Source organism: Copidosoma floridanum, unplaced genomic scaffold (assembly GCF_036245765.1).
Source record: "Copidosoma floridanum isolate Cflo_tuat_1 unplaced genomic scaffold, Cflo_Japanese_pri ptg000001l, whole genome shotgun sequence".
In the NCBI taxonomy this organism is placed as follows: Eukaryota; Metazoa; Arthropoda; class Insecta; order Hymenoptera; family Encyrtidae; genus Copidosoma; species Copidosoma floridanum.
The window spans coordinates 9,087,887-9,105,191 of record NW_028321878.1 but is presented as its reverse complement, the minus strand read 5'-3'; the positions used below and the strand labels follow the sequence as shown (position 1 = coordinate 9,105,191).

Here is a 17,305-nt window from a genome sequence, read left to right as displayed (position 1 = left end):
CGGTCATGAGAAAAAGAGTCCCCAAGCAGATGACGGCAGTGCAATGTGCTTTCTCGTCGTCGAGGTCGTTGTAGCCAAATTTCGCCAACAGCACACACGTAGCTGGGCCGAAGGGGAAGGAACAGTGTCTTTTTTTTTCGGTGCACGCAAACGTTGAACGACGCAGTGTCTCGGGAAGATCGAAATCTTCCGTGACACTCGAATAAGGCTGATGTACCACGCACAGTAAAGAAAGGACGAAAATTCAGAACTGCGGGTGGTAAGAAAAAAGCGTACGTGCGCGCGAGTGTGTATCCTGGGCTGTGTGATTTCCGCAGCAGCAAAGGCTGGTCGGTGGTGGACTTTTATAGCTCTTTGAGAAAAAAAAAGAGGAGCCAGAGAATAATAAGAAAGAGCTCCGATGGAAAGAAAGAAGTTGTCTGTTCTTTTTTTTTTTTTTTTTTTTTTTCTTTGCGAGCCAGAAGAGCGAGGGGGTGCAGTAGAGCTTCGAAATAAGTGATGAGGGTCGAAGGGAAGGGGTTGGAGGGAAAATCACCGGGGTCTGTCGTCTTTGTGAATTTTCCTCCTGCCTCTCCTGTCGGCGCCTTTTCCCGGAGTTTCTCTCCTTTCTAATTGAATTTCACGCCCGCGTCTCTTGTCCGTGACGAGAAACGCGAATTCACGGGTCCGATCGATACTTTTGAGGAGAGGGGCATCCAGAGACCTCCAACACCCTCTCGCTCTTTCTCTTCCGATTTACCGGGGGGTGGTACGTGATGCGTTTTGGGATGCAGAAGGAGGGAGGGGCTTTGGGTTGGAGGAGAGCGCGGTCTTCATCTCGAGACAGTCTGATCCGGCCGTTAGCGTATACATACTTACGTACATATAGTTGTTAGTCGAAAACTTGTGATTATCGATGGCACAGCAGCGGGTTCCCTTACGTTGGAGTATTTCTTTTTTTTTTTTTTTTTTTTTTTCTTTTTTTTTTCTTTTTTCTTTGTCATTAATTTTTGAGCAATTCAATGAATACTCGAGCATGTGTGAATTCAGGTGGGTTCGATGGTCTATTTTCGATCCTAATTGCTTGCGCCAGCGACAATTAGAGGAGAAATATCGTCAAACTCGAACCAGCTTGAGCGCTCGTTTGCGGACGGCAATCCCCTCGCTGATTCAACCAATGACGCGTGGTCGTGAAAATCTAGCGAAAATCAGGTCGTCTGGAGAGCTCCTTTTTTTACCTCATTCCAGCTAACGCACGTCTGACCGAACGCTGACTTGTTTCACTTGAGCTCTCGCCCGGGCGTGCACGTTTTCACGAGCGGTCGAGGACTCAATACTTGGGCAAATTGTTTTAATTTCTCCCAGGTAACGAGCGTTGATTTACGGATGATCGAGTTCCAAGAGCTTTTCTCCTTCTATTTCATGCTGTCTAGTTTTCACGCTGATTTCGCGGAACGTTAACGAGCGCAATGGGTTTACGTGCTTTTAGTACTATTTTTCGGGCAAACAGCGTGACTCTCGTGTCTTGGAAACTTTGCTTTTCTTTTTATTCAATTATTTCTGCCTCCACCAATTGACGATGCTTTTTATATTTCGAGAGAATTTATAGATTGTATTTATAGAAAATTCCATTTTCTTCCAAAAGTGCACAACTTAAAAAACAATCCCAAGTGTCGAGCTTTTGCTGCGCCATCGAGGCCCTTAATTTCTCGTATACCTGCGTTACCTTATTACACTACACCATCAAGGTGTCGTGAAAATTATAGTAGTTAAAAAGATGAAAAAAAAAAAACGCAAAAAGCGAGTCCTCGTGAGGTGAGATCGAGATAACACCGTTTCCTGCCGATCGACGAGACAGTTGTTGTTTTCGGTGGGAAAAAAGGGAGAGCTTGGGGCCAATCGATTTTGTAATTAGAGAAGAAGAGAAAAGAAAAAAAGGGATGTCTCTTCTCTCGTGTCACCAGCACTGTGTTATCCGAAATCCAGCGCTGGGGGCAGGCGATCGATCGGCTACGTGATGCGGAAATTTCCGGTCGACAGGGAATGATTCCTTCTTCTTTTTTTTTTTTTTTTTTTTTTGCTGATGCGCGATTCGAGTGAAGGGTTATTTGTCTGCCTGACTTTTTTATTCGATTTGGTTCGGTGGATTTTTGGGGCAGAGCGTTTTAACGAGTGACGCGGGATAATTGAAAAATTCCTTGTTTTGGGGATATGAAAATTTGCGGTGAAATTTATCCTCAGGAGAAATCAATTTTACTATCGAAAAAAGAAAAAGGATCCAAATCGAGCTCACCTCAATGACTTCCGACTCGCAGAATTGGACATCGATAGCGATACGATTGTCGTAATCGTCGTATCGTGGTCGATGGATCTCTAACGACATGAGGAAAAGAAAAAAATTACGTATTTATTCTTATTGAGTGCACCTGAGTCGTGCAAGATATTTTACGTAGATATTATTGACTAAAAATATATAATTGCGATTGTAAGGGATGAAGGGGAAAGCGAAAGTGAAACCGGGATTAGAAGTGATAATTCGTCCGATGCTCCTTGGCCTGAGAATTGAAACTCGTTCGATGGTTTGACAAACATGATGCAATTTACAATTACACTTTAGACCAAGAAATTATTGCACAGTCAATTCAGAAGTTCATTCGGTTTTAGTGACTAATTCGTGCAAAATAAAATGACGTTTTATTCGTGTAACATTGAAACAAGTCAGTTAAATTTACTAATCAACACGCTACACTTGGGTAAACGAAAATGAATATAATTTACAAAAATGACGAGGCTGGCTTAAAAATATACTTTTGTTGTGCAAATTGTTACATCGTTACATACTATATGTCTACATACGAGAGCTGAGTGTACTTTGCATGAATTGTACATGAAGTAAAGTGCTGCTTGAGAAAAGATGAAAAATAAAAATCTATTGAACGGGTTTCAGCTCTGCTTGATGACGGCCGTGGAGCTAAACAATAAGTCGAAAGGAAGCTAAAAAAAAGCTTGGAAGTAGTTTGTTAGATGAAGACTCAGAAAGGCCCTGTTTAAAAATGTGAAATGAATACGAATGATAAGGTGGAGGAGAGAAACAGGCGATTAAATGAATCGATGGAGATTCGCGGTAGCACAGGGACGAGTAAACTACGAGTCATGTGATTGTAAATACATAGTCTAAGTATACATGCGTTAATTATACATACAATAACAATAAGCCGTACGTGTTGCATTATTCAATGGAAATTAAAAAAAAAAGTAAAAAAATCAAGCAAACTAAAAATATTATGGTGTAACTTTTTGATCAATCGAGAACGATGATGTGTTGATTAACTAAAAACGTCAGTCTGACCGCCTGTGCTAACTCGAAATTTGATTATTGAATTTCATAAGTAGCGCTTACAGTCGAGCACCTTTTGTAATCAGCGTGACGAAAAATTTTTTACCGAGTCTATTATCATTATGCTTACTCAAAAGTGGCCAAAAAATGACTCACCAACACAGTAGATGATAAATTTAGTTAGGTCGACGTTTTTATGCAATTTTTATAAAATTCGTTGAGACGTATTTGTGTCAACTTTTTAAACATTTAAATTGTAGATTCTGTCAGAGTATAAAAAAGACTAACAAACAAAAAATTGCACGCCGATTGAGATGAAATTTATTAAAAACCAGATGCCAAATGTCACTGCACAAAAAAAAAACATAATCCTAACTCGAGACGTCTTTCAATTATTATAAAACTACTTTGCATCCACGAAATGAGTAACAAAGTTAGCACTGGTGGATCACACGCGCGTCGATGATGATATAGTTCATAGGAGTTTGTGGGTATATAATACGTATAAGATGTATGATTTTAGCGTTCATTCCAAGTCCAAATACTCGAATAAACGCGAAAAAAAAAAAAAAGTATTGTTTACGCCAGACGTACGTGAATCTATGTATAGTTATGACAAACGGTGATTTTGTTGACTCGACGCGGTAAGCTGCGTTGGTTCAATGACACCGTTTAAATATGTGGGGAAGAGAAGGCAAGTATTGTTCATAAACGTGCGTAAAAAGCGCCAAAATTGCGAGCTCGCGTTGAGAAATGAAAACTCGAAGGAACGACTTGGAACTATACAGCAGATGGAGAAAAAAAGAGAAAAATACCGCATCTCTTATTCCGTATACTCTAAGCGCGATTTAGTCCTCGTCGTCCCTTCGATGAAACGTCAAATCGTTCATACACTCATCCTACGAAAAATTGTTTGTACCAGCGAGTAACAAAAATAACGCGCATGAAAAGCGAGACAAAGAAGAGCTTACGAAAATTGCATCTTCTTCCCTTTCTCTTTTCAGCGCACATTTGCATGCTCGTAGAAATTTTACCACGTACTCACTACACCTGCTGGCGCGTAAGTAATACGCGTGGGAGGTGTAATGCGAGAGTCAGCCTTTTCCCGAGAACCAAAGTGTTACGTTGATGATTTTACTCCAAGTGGATCCCCGCGAACTCGAAGCAAGCGATTCGGGGCTCTCGGTCAAAAATCAAAGAGACACATCCACGTAAAACAGGTGCTGGTGAGGTTCTCGGGAAGACGCGTGTCGTTTATTTCCTCCGAGAGAAAGATTTTTTCAGCTTTCAACTCCGTCCGTCCCGGCGCGCCGTTCCGTTTGCGATGAAGAAAGACCGAAGCCAAGAGAGCCGTGGCGTATAATCACTGCCTATCTCGCGACAGACGGAGGCGAGACGTCGTCGTGTTTAATGCAAGTCTCGAGTCTGCAGGGAGGGAAAAAAATGGGGCGTGCGACGGTAAAGATAAAGAGTGGGTATACGTAGAAAAAAAAAAAAAAAGAAAAGAAAAGAAATTGAAAGTTGGTTCGGTGCAGTTCGACGTGGCGTGGGATGAAGAGCGTGCACCCATCGCCCCTTTCTCATTTCTTTCTTCATCAACGTTCCGGTAGCTGTTACTTTACACGCATGCACGCCCAGGGCCTGCAAATGTTTTCTCATTACTTTTTGCTCGGCGTGGAGGTTTGGTTAAACCATCACAATGAAACTATGTAACGGGGTGAACACTTGATTTGCTGTACAAACAGTGACGTGTTGACTCGACGCGAGCGAACGACGAGTGCGTAAACGCAAAAAAAAAAACAAAAAGAAAATTATGCTTTTCGAGATGAAGGATAACAAAATCATGCGAACCGCAAGCTCGAGCGTTCGACGGACCGATCGGAAACAGAGCCACGAGTGTAAAATCACCAAGGTTTTTTTTTTTTTTTTTTTGAGAGCGCGAGGTGTGATTTTTGCTCGAAATGCCGAGCAGCGAGGGGTGGAAAAACTACGTGGAATCCTTGTCGAACGAACGAGCAAACGCTGATAATAAGAGTACACGCGTGTGCGAAAAAAAAAAAAAAAAATCATAGTACCACGAAACCTCGTCCCGTAGATTCCCGCTATTTCGAATCTACGAGATGATGCCGGACATAAAATCAGCGAACTTGGCGACGAGAGCATCGATACGGAGCGAGTGTTTGATATATTATTGTGTCGACTGATCGAGCGCGCGTGCGTTGCGTACACGCGGATGACGAATGAGTGCGGTGTAATAGAGCGGGCGATGTGTGGCCGAGAAGGGGTAGAAAAAAAATTACTCACTTCGTTATTAGCATATACACATGATAAATACTCCAAGAGTGCGTGGGTAAACTCTGCGGGTTTCGTGTCGACTGTACATTATTGAAATTCACGAGTGAGAGAAGAAGGTAATCATTGTACCCTTGTCCCCCTCCTCCCTCCGACCCCTTTCCTTATACACATATTACACATGGGTATACTTTTGGCCAGCCGGTTTTACACTTTTTAAGGAACAACAATTCGATGGCCTTGCGAAACATGTGCGTATGTTTCGCGAGACTCGCGAGGAGAAGAGATGGGAGATGAATTTGTCGCTTTGGATTTTCGTTCACTGCGCGATGATGGTGAAATTTTTGTAAAACGAATGAATGAATGGAAAAAAAAAAGAGAAAAGCTTAAGTACACTTTCCGTCAGTGGCTTTTCATGGGTGTAATGATGATCGAGTGAGCGAAGATTGACGTTATTTAAACATAACAATAAAAAAAAAGAAGTGAGATTGGGTGTTTTCTGAGGATAAGTTTTGCGTTGTGCGTGTATTTTGAATGCGTTTTTGAGTTACTGCGTATTGTACAAGAGAAGAAAAGTGTGATGAACTAAAAAAAAGAAAAAAACATTAAAAAAAAAAAGGAAAAAAATTGTGGCAAAGGAGCGTGAAATAGCGCGCCTGTTTCTATTATGTGTGTAAGAATCATACGGCTTTAATAACGAGACGAAGAACATTATGCTATAAACTTACGGGATACTAAATAAAAGTAAACCAAACCGTTGATTGATTGGTTTTTTTGTAATTTTCATACCCGCGTCGCTTTTCCTGCCATTCTATATAATAACATTCATTCAACACTGTCGATACCTTCTTATGCTCAAATAGTGACTTTTTTTTATTTTCTGTGCAATCATCAATTAAAGAAAATTGTATCATTATTCACAAATATTTATTGATGTAGTTTCAAACAGGTTTATTTATTTTTGCTTATTATTTAAAATAATCAAACAAGTAGTTACTCATACATTCACACGTAAATATTTTTGGTCACAATAATCATTAAAAATTATGTAATATCACAATGTCAAAGTTATACTTGTCATTATCTTTATAAATAAAATAATATTTAAAACAGTAGAAAAATTCCTGAGAATTGGTTTTCATGCTCCGATGAAACCAAGCTTGGTAAGTAAAAATAAATGCACGGCTAGCTGGACGATTGTCAAGACTACTCGGACTTTTTTTGGTTCTCCCTGTCATTCATGCACTTGGTAACAATCTTTCGGAAGGAGTACAGGAGAAAGGCACTGACAATCCTGAAAGGCCCCATCAGCAGCACCTGAAGGGCCAGCTCACTCAGAGAACTATACGGCGACATACCAGCACACACAGTAGTCACCAGATAGCTTTCCATTCCTATGGTCGAGAAGAATTTACCATCCTGAAATGGACAAAAAAATATGTATGTGTTAAATGAGCGATCGACTCCTTCAAGTCGTTTTATTCGATATCGACTCACCAAAGCGTCGTAGAATAATTTCTTGGCAACGTCTTCCGGCTGCATCAGACCACAGGCGTTGGATATGAGCTTAGTCTCCATGGGCTTGGTTTCCTCTTCCACTTCAAAGCCTGGGGTATCGGTATCCGGAGGCAAGGACAGAGTGACGAACACGTTGTGAGGCGTAAGCTCCATCGCCAGAGCCTCAGCCAAGCCTCTTATCGCAAACTTGGTGGCACTATAAGCTGTGTATCCGAATACTCCTGAAATAAAAAAATTCAACAATTACACCAAAGTTGAAAAATATAAAAATTCAAGTGCTATAGATTGTAGCTTGGGTTACCGAGTAGAGAGGCTTGCGAGCCAACGAGCACGATCCTACCCTCGCGTGCCTGTTTCATTTTCGGCACCACGGCTTTCGTGCAGTAGTAGCTGCCTGCGAGGTTCAGCTGAAGCAGCAGGTTAAACATATCCGAGGTCGTATCTTCGATCTTGCCGCAGACGGCGGTCCCCGCGCAGTTGACCAGCATGTAAATGGGTCCCAGCCTGTTCTCCAGTTCATCGATAGCTGTGAACACGCGCCCGTAGTCGAGACTGATGTCCATAGATATACCCTCGATCTGTTGGGTCTTCTTGTCTCGGCAAGCCTCGAGTATCTCCGATTGGGCCATCGTCAGTTTTTCCAAGTTCCGGGCTATTATTATGACGTTGGCGCCTTCCTGGGCTGCGAGGATCGCCACGCATTTGCCTATGCCGCTCGAGCCGCCCGTCACCTGGAATTTTAGTTCGTCCTTGTGAACATAATTGCGATGCCAAAGAGAAAAAATTGTGTGCGACCCAATGTGCTTGGATTCTTTTTTTTTTTTTTTTTTTTTTTTTTTTTTTTTTTTTTTTTCTCTCTAGTAATGAGCCCGTGTTTGGCGAATATGTCGCATTTGTTTATTTATTTTTGTCAGAATCTCGAGTAGCTTTTTTCCTTGATTTTTCCTAGCAAAAATTATCTCATTAATTTAATTTTTTACTAAGAAAAGTAACAAATAATAACTTATGATAACAAATAATAAAGTCCTGATTTTATACTACAATAATATTTATCATTGTAATGAATATTATTGGCTGTATTTTTTTTCATTTTTTGTAAAAATTGAATCGAAAAATTTAGTTTTGTTCTCTTATTCAATTACAGCAATAAATAATTTTTATAAACAATTAGTAATTATTTGTAAAAACTTGTATTAGTGCTCAAAAAATTAAAAATAATAATAAATAATACATATTGTGAACTATAAATTCCAGTTAATTATAATTTATAATAATTATTAGCAGTTTCTATTTTTTTATACCTACCTACGAACATGCCTCTTATGAAGAAAAAAAAAATAATAACAATAATAATGATAATAATAATGATAATGATAATAATAATGATGATGATAATAATAATAATAATAACAGAATTTATGACTTCTTATTACCGGTTTTTATTAGTTATTATCAAGTATTTACTAATTTAATTTTCGCTTGGGATTATAATTATTTTAAACTCCAGCAAGTTTTTAATTTAATCTTAAAATAACAGCCCACTGCTTTAATTTTTAAATTACATCTAAAAAATTAACATCCCTGGATTTTTTTTCAACTAGCATAAAACAATTTTTTTAAGGTTTCTGATCACAAAATGAAAAATTGCACTATTAATACTTTCTTAAATAATTTACTATTGTACTTAATCGGATAGGCATAAATCTAATATAATTTATTTTTTTAAATTATCGAAAGAATAATATATGAACTACACGTCATTTAAATAATAAACGTGGAAAAAGTGAATACAACATAACCTCAACTGTACTTTATATTTTAAATATAAAGAAATGTAAGAGCTACAATGTTTCGAGAACATGTTTTTTATTAACATGTTAGATGTACAAAAATCTATTGCAATGAAGTATTGTTTAATTTTTCTGCTTACAATGACATTTTTTTTGTAAAGTAATCCTTTCTGCCGTGACTCTTCATTTATCTTCTTTTTCATGTATCTTCGAATTGATTCATAAACGTACGAAAACACAATTATACTCAACGTCAAGATAATTAATGACAACCAACCATACACGAGAATAACTAGCGAAGAAAAATAATAATTTATTGTGTTCCAGTCCATTTTGATTACTTATACTACGTTTCACCGTATTTCAATCAACTTAAATGTATTCCGATCACTACTAACACTGCACTAAAATTCACGCACTAAAATAACGCAGTTCTCAGTAATTGTATCATTTTAAACGTTAATGATCCTACTTAAAATGCTACCCGGAAAAATAGTAAGTTGAACAGTTGTATGTGAACATGTGGTTCACGAGCATTGTGCATTGTTGTTTGTCTAGCCGATCTGCAAGTATGAAGCGCAAACAACGCCTCCTATCGGTGATTTAGTATCCTAAAATTGTAAAGGTAAGGTACATTGCTAACGAGCCAGCTGTTGATACAACTTTAGTAGTCCATCTCGTGCTGACCTCTGTTAAGTACCTACAAACCTAGTTATTTCCAACATCTACGAAATTAAATGTCCACATTTTCATGTTAAAATTTCAGTTATTTGTTCTAATTAAAACCAAGAAATTATTTATGCTCAAAATAATTACAGTAAAAAGTATTAAAAATAACAACAACAAAAAAAAAAATAAATCTATTTGTGTAGGACTATGAGCGTACAAGGAATTATTTTATAGATCGACATAAAGATTTACACACTTTCTAATTATATCAATAACAATCAACTAAAAGTTTTGACAGATAGAAGATATGACTTTCTTGTTGTTAATTATTTTCTTTGTTACTTACTCTTTTCTATATTTCTTTATTAATTACTTTCTTATTTTTAATAGTATTTATAATTTCAGTTAAACATTAATTATATATTTGTATCCCTGAATAAGATATGTCCAATAATTCATGAGTCAATGAAATTTTTTACGACCCGCTAATGAGTGATTAGATTAAACATAAAATTTACATTTACGTTTTCGTAACCTCAGACGTTATTTATTTTTGGTTATCGGGCATTGACAACTTGATTGGCTTGAACGGAAAAAGCTTTTTCATTTAGTCTAATCATTTTTTTCAAGGATAAAAATAAAATTTAAGTCCGTCGACAAGTGATAAGATAAAAAAGACTAAAATTATTAATATCATAAGTAGCAGCGAATAAAAGTAAATGATTTAAAGTTATCCAGTGATTATAAAATTGTTAAACAAGTGATAACCTAATTTGTCCTCTAGCGTTGAAAAAAAAACTCAAAAAATATAAAATATAATCTCGAAGTGCAACTGCATAACACACTAAAATATGTATACAACTTACATACATGAACAAGAAATGCTATATTTGGACTTCCCATTGAACAAAAAAAAAAAAAAAAAAAAAAAAAAAAAACATTTTCATCCACTCAAAAAATGTATAAATACCGAGACCAAAAACAAAGCACGAATAAACATTTTGCCCCATTCCACCTAAAACCAACGAAGCACAACGTTCCAAAGAGACACAGCTCAAATTACCCCAATAAGAAAAATAATAATAATATGCAAATTCCCGGGCCGGCTAAATTAGCATTGGGACCTCGTACAAGCAGCAACCCCATGTAGCACACGCGCGCGCACACATTCATTTTCCCCCTCGGCGAGTTGCAGACAAAACGAAAGCCTCCGTCTCTCGGGAGAAGTTTGCCGTCGTCGTCGTCGTCGTCGTTGTCACCCTCGACGTTTTCCGCGCGAGGGGAGGAATCGCCCCGCGTATTCTTTCCTCGTCCCTCTCTCGCTGTTGCGAAATTCGCGTCTTGAGAGATTACCAGAACAAGCTGCAGCGGAAGGGCGTATCCACGAGGCGAAAGCCATCTTCGAAGTTTTCCTCGTCACCAAGAGAAGCTACATTATACTTTACGTATATATGATAATGTCCATTCCTCTTGGATCGCGGAAAAACAGACTTACAATCTTTTCCCCTGCCACCTGCACCCTGGTTGTTTCTTTGCGTCCATCGTTGCATAGTGGTACATTAGGAGGTGACGCTGTGAAACGTCACTTTTCCTCGACAAGACACGCCGATAGTGCAAATCTGCACAAACAGTCCCACGGTGGAGTTAGTTTTTCGTCAAAAGCCGCGAGGGCGTTGAATAATTTCCCAACGTTGCCCCGGGAGACAAGTTTAAAAAAGACGAACACCGACAGACCGAAACGAAGAAGAATGGAATAAAAGCACGATGTAGGGGCAGGGTGGAGAGGAAAAGGGAGGCGCAGCAGCAGAGGGGCGAAGGCGAACCAGTATACGCGGCAGACACAGCCGAGGGTGCTTTCGATCTCTCTCGCTTTTCGTCGCGCATCGATTCTCCTTTTCCCTTGCTTCTGCTTCCATCCGGGCGTTTTCCTCCTTCTCCCCCGTATAACTGTACTGCATATATCGCTTTTCGTGCCTACACCTTCGTTATGTATTATACGCTTTGAGCTGCTGTGCGTTTTGTTTTTTTTTTTTTTTTTTTTTTTTTTTTTTTTTTTTTTTTTTTTTTTTTTTTTTTCCTTAATTTTGTATATTTATTGATGATTATTATCAGTAAAGGTTTTTTCCATGATGTTTTTTTGATGGTAAACCTGGCACCGGTCAATCATTTTTGTAGAGTCACTTGGGGCAAATGTGTTGGTGCATCAATTGGAGCATTCTCACCTACATCTTATTGCATAACGCACATCATGAGTTTGATAGAGCCAAGCACTACTTATCTGAAGAGCTAGCAAACCAGTGATCACGATAACGAGAGAGAGAGAGAGAGAGAGAGAGAGAGAGCGATGGATGCAGAGCAAAAGATCCCAGGACAAGAGGTGAACGATCGACGGCAGCTCTCGGGGTCGGATGGGTACGTGACCTTTTGCAGCCGGTGTGCTTGTACATGTATACGTGTACGTGTACAGAGTACAGGGGCTGCGTGTGCCACACACAACGACGGGGTGAGGTCGCTCTCTGCTGCACCTGCGCCAGGGGTCCATAGCCCCCTCGTTCACCCCCTTCCCCCTCCCCCTTCCACTCTCACTCACCTCGGAGGGTTGAATGCACGCGTTCCTCACGCCCTGCTTTCTCTCCTGCCGGGTTGTGTACCTCGCATACGCGGATGTATATAATATATATATACACGTGTATGCATACCTCGTTGTTGCGCAAGCGCCCTATACCGAGGACTGTGGGTTGTTTGAGCCGAGCTTGCAGTTGCGGCATGCATGCGCAAGTATAGCAGCTTTTTTTCTTGAAAGGGGTTCTAGATTTTTTTTCGGGCTCGAAAGAGGGAGGGAAAACGGTACGTGTGGTTCATTCAATATTTAGATGTGTATGTTTTGTACAGAAAAAAATCATTTGGATGTATGCTTTTTTTTTTATATTTTCCGTAAGGGTAATTTGTTCAAGGGTGTTCAGCCCTCGTTCGTTGATGAAGAGTTTTTTCTCTAGAACCCGTTAAATTATCACCTGTTTCAAAATACAACATCGTATTTTCATCGTTACAAAAACAAAACGTAATCCCACGATTACGGCAGTTCTTTCAATATCTGCTTTCAACACTTCGTAGTGTCATTATTGTTACTTAAAATAACTTTACACTAGATTATTACTTATTCACTATTATACATTTTGGATCACCGATTTCTCACTGTTTTTTTACTTGATATGCTTCATTGCTTATATGGCACTTGTGGGACTAAGGTAAGACATGGGTTTGAGCAAGTTTTGTCTGAGTTGAATGAAAGTGCCACCAAAGTTTTTGACAAATATGTATACTTATGAAACTGCGTCACGGGTAACAAATGTCCGTGTTAAGGACAAATGAGACCATATGAATCATTTCAAGCAATGCGTAAACGCTCAAGTAAGCAGTCACAACATAATATTTTTTATTTCGAAATTAATTTTATGGTATGTATCTAAATATGAAACCATTTAAATAACAAAAAAATATAAACTGTTCTTTTCTTCCTCCTAGCATAAAATAGCATTTTAAAATTCTGGTACTTTTATAAAGTGTTAGGTTGTGAAATGCCAACAAAGATGTACACAAAATTTGAGTCCAATAAATTTTGACGTTTCAAAATACATATATCCAAACGGTATAAATACCCTTGAAGACTATAACAATATACACTTTGTATTAGTTTAAAGTACAGTTTAAACAGTTTGTTTGAAGTGAAATTAAATTTTTTCTCCATGTTCAGAGATATTTTCAAAATTCGATGAGCATGACTCACCAGCCCTAAAAAAAACAAACACATAAATTCATGACAGAAAGCGGAAGACAGAGAACGGCAAGAGGGGAGAAACGAGAGGATCGAATGACGCTTGGATTTTCGGGGCTGTACAGGGCAGCACTGCCCGGACGTTACCCCCTTGACCCCCGCCCAGTGCTACCCTCCCCTGTCGTCATGTTTTCCAACCCTTCCCCGAGCGCACACTTTTTTGTATTAAAAATAAAAACGCTCGGGAGGGAAAAGGAATTTCTTGCCTCTCGAGTCGTAAATAGTCATTCGGAGTTCGTAAAGCGTAAACAAGATGCCTGGGGTAAATAAAACTAGAAGTAGGGAGTGGAAGAGCGGGAGTGCATAGCTTCGCTGATTTTCCAATCGTCGGATCCCTCGAAAGTTTTTCAATGTACAAAAAATTTCTCGGTCGATCTATTTGGTCGCGTGTTTTTTGCGCCACTTGCAAAAACAACGTAGTAACTTTTTGTATAAAAACAACACTTTGCTGACTTCCTTTCCTCACTCCAGTACACCTACGACATACAAAGAAACTCGAGCAACTATAATGTCATCGTAATACATAATAGCTGTCATAAAAGTATCCGATATAAAACGAGCCAAACGTATACTATGCACCTTTGCTCTCAACTTTCTTTAGGCCACGTACAACCACGTATTCCCTTGACGTTCATATACGACGTATTTGTACATACATTGGTGAGGGTGCATGTGCATAAGTATCACGACTATAGGGCTCGAATCTATATATACTTTGTACAGCGTACAGTGTGCAGTGAGAGCTATTACAAGTAAGTACCCGTGGAACAAGACGCAAACGATGACGTACGCGGATTTTTGAGGTTACACGGTGGCACTGCCCAGCCATCACCCTCGCGGGGGGTGGTGTGTTCTCCTCCCCTCTTTTTCTCGATAAGCCCCTGCTCTTCTCTCGCAGCGGTGTTTTAGTGCTACAAGGAGAGGGAAAAATGCACGCAAGAGAGAGAGAGAGAGAGAGGGTGGCAGCAGTGCTGCTGCCGGCGGCGGTTGTACTGTGAGTAGGTGAATATGCGAGGGGGATGGGGGCCCGGGAGAGGGTAAAGGGGGTTAAGAAGAGAAGGGGGTGGTCGGAGAGCAACGCGAATGGAGATCGATTCAGAGTCTGGGTCAGCTGGGGACGTTAACCCCCTGGTGCACGCGCGGAGCCCGGGAGACACGCGGAAACCGAGAGAGAATCGCTGCAGCTGCTACTCTGCTCTCTCCGGCAACAACCACTGGATGAACAGCCTAGTTATACACACATTTGCCATGTTTCGAGTACATATACATGCGTGCGTGTGTGTAGGAACATAGAAATAAGAGACACTCCCTGCGTGGGCTGTGGTCCACCGAAAATACGCCAGTCAGAGCGTATATTTTTGTTGCCCGTGTTGCTGTAATGTGACACCAAGTGGTAAGTTGGGATCGTAGAGCCGAGCAGGGTAGCGTTGGCGTAATTTATTTTTCTCATTTACCATGAGTGTGTGAGTGTGTGGGACCGGTCACGCGAGAGTGGTGACACCCTGCCGTGATCACGCATGTTTTCTTATCAATCCGATGAGAAAAATAAAAGTATCATCGAGCCATTCATTTTCCAGCTCAACGACTGTCTGACCATACGCGGCTTTATCTACTTACGCCTCGTAAGCTCCCAACGGCGGTATAAATACGCCGTTTCAGTCACGCAAGCCACCACATGGCATTACACAACAAGAGTACCCTCAAAAAAGACAGACGGTAGAGGTAAACCTGATGTTGAACTTAAATGTGTGACATGAAACAACTTTAACAGATATCGAGCGCCTAAGAGAAAGTATAAACGTTAGCACAAACGGGAACTAAAATACAGCAGTGGCTCGAAATTTTTTGTCAAGTTCGTCCCGTGAACGTTTTCAAATTGTTAATTTTTGTTTGGTGCATTTTTTTTAGCTATCGATCATTCGGCAGTTCTCGCTGATACAGTAACTCCAAATGATTTATCTACAAACAGATTGGCTGATGAATCAAGTTCTAATTGAAACTTGTATGCTTACAAATGTAAATGTTTGCAAAATTGAAAAATAAAATTCTGACTGTATCATGCCTGTGAATGAGAAAAAAATTAATCTGTCAAAAACTCAAACTCTTTAAATTAACCGATTGAAATCTATAGAGAAACTGATCAATGTATCAACGCGTACGTCCAAGATAAGACCTTCCAATAATGATCCCCGATTATATATACTGTATCGCGTCGTGAGTTAAAATTCACCGAAAATGGTGTGAGAAAAAAATCCACTTCAACGAAAATCACGTGCAAACCAACAGACTCTATTAGGGACTTCATTAAGCCCATCGTCATTACAGAGATCGAGAGACGCCCTCCACATTCAAGATTTCATCCAACCTCGTTCCTGCACGAGATCGAGCAACGTGGAAAAACTCGGGAGCGTCGCCAAGAATAAAAAAAAAAAGAAAAAAAAAAAAGAAGAAATGGAAGGGGAGGCAAACGGTGCGCGCAAAAAAAGAAAGAAAGGGCGAGGAAAAATAAGAAGCTCCCAGCTGGATGCAGCAGGCGTCGAAACGAGGCCGTCAATTCCCCGCCCCTCCGCGGCTCTTTACCGCCTCCTCCTTCAGTTCACTACTACCGCATCGGGTCTCTTCTCTCCATCTCCTCTTGCTACCACCCCATCGTCATCGTCATCGTTGCTTCTGCTACTTTTGTCGATCTTTTTTTACCTTGTGATCCGCACGTAGGTACATCCGTACACCAACTCGAGCTATACCTATACGTGAGCGTGGTAGTACTTTATACACGAGTATACCGTATTGAGCAAAGTCGGTGTGCATCATTATATGCGAGTTTTTTTTTCATATAAAAGAAGCTCTCTGTAAATAGAGTAAATCACGTGGTTCGTCTTTGCACGTGAGTATGTGAGGTATACTGCATTTTTTTACTATTATTCCAATGCAAAAATTCTCTGCTGCATTACTGCTCATACGAAAATGAAAATTATCTTTGCCATTGATGTATGATTTTTATCTAGATGTGAAGCATTTTTAAGGCAAATAACGTTATTCAATTTTGATCAGCTTCCTTTGACTTCTTGTTGAATTTGTGGAAACTCTGGCGAATAAAAATGGATTTTCATTGACGATTGCGAAAGTTTCATACGCTACTCTGGATATTAAAATTTTATGAACCAGCGAGTTAGAAAACGATTTTGGAGCATCGAACTTTTATCGAATAACGCTTTCTCGTGTCATGCTGGAGCAAAACACATCGACTTGAATAATCATGATGAAATTCACCTGGAAATATAAAAAAAACATCCTATTGATTATTTTCTCGATAAATGGAATGGGTATTTTTTCATCGATTTTTTCCCAAAACTTGAAAAATAAAACCAATTTTGTTTTTTCATACCTTTTACTCTCAAATAACTTTTTGATTGAGAGTTTAAGAGAAAATTGGATCTTCACGAGAAGTACAAAATATAAGGCAGATAACGACCATGGCATCAATAGCGTGTGATAATCCCCGCAAATTGCAGCTTGTATAAATCGACGTTCTGATGGACAGCCATTTAGAGCACGAAAAAGAAGACAGTACGAACATCGGGCGGGTATGAAGTGATTTTGGTAATAAAATTTGCCGACTGAGAAGTATCTGCATTATAGTAATGATTACTACGTTTTTTTTTTTTTTTTTTTTTTTTGTATTTTTATGACCCTTGAGAAAACATTACCTTCATTCTAAATATTCACTGACCGCTCTCCGAGCTAAATAATCAAATATTCAAAAATAAGCAATAAAAGGCAATTGCTATGCAGCAGTTCTCATTAATGACACGAGTGACATAAGCTTTCAGTTTGTGCGCAAATAGTAGGTAGTGCACGTTGGTAATAAATTAATTGACTTAATCA

The 17,305-nt window shown here is 39.4% G+C and overlaps 1 protein-coding gene across 1 annotated transcript; it reads right to left on the bottom strand.

Annotated features, from left to right (window-relative positions):
- Positions 1 to 6,563: 6,563 nt before the first annotated feature.
- On the bottom strand, positions 6,564 to 9,431 carry Kdsr (3-ketodihydrosphingosine reductase). Its single transcript, XM_014353584.2, has 4 exons — positions 9,057 to 9,431; positions 7,428 to 7,857; positions 7,106 to 7,347; positions 6,564 to 7,027 (listed from the first exon to the last, which is right to left on the bottom strand). The coding sequence occupies exons 1-4, from the start codon at positions 9,246 to 9,248 to the stop codon at positions 6,815 to 6,817; spliced, it is 1,077 nt and encodes a 358-aa protein (XP_014209070.2). The 5' UTR covers positions 9,249 to 9,431; the 3' UTR covers positions 6,564 to 6,814.
- Between the last annotated feature and the right edge of the window lie 7,874 nt (positions 9,432 to 17,305).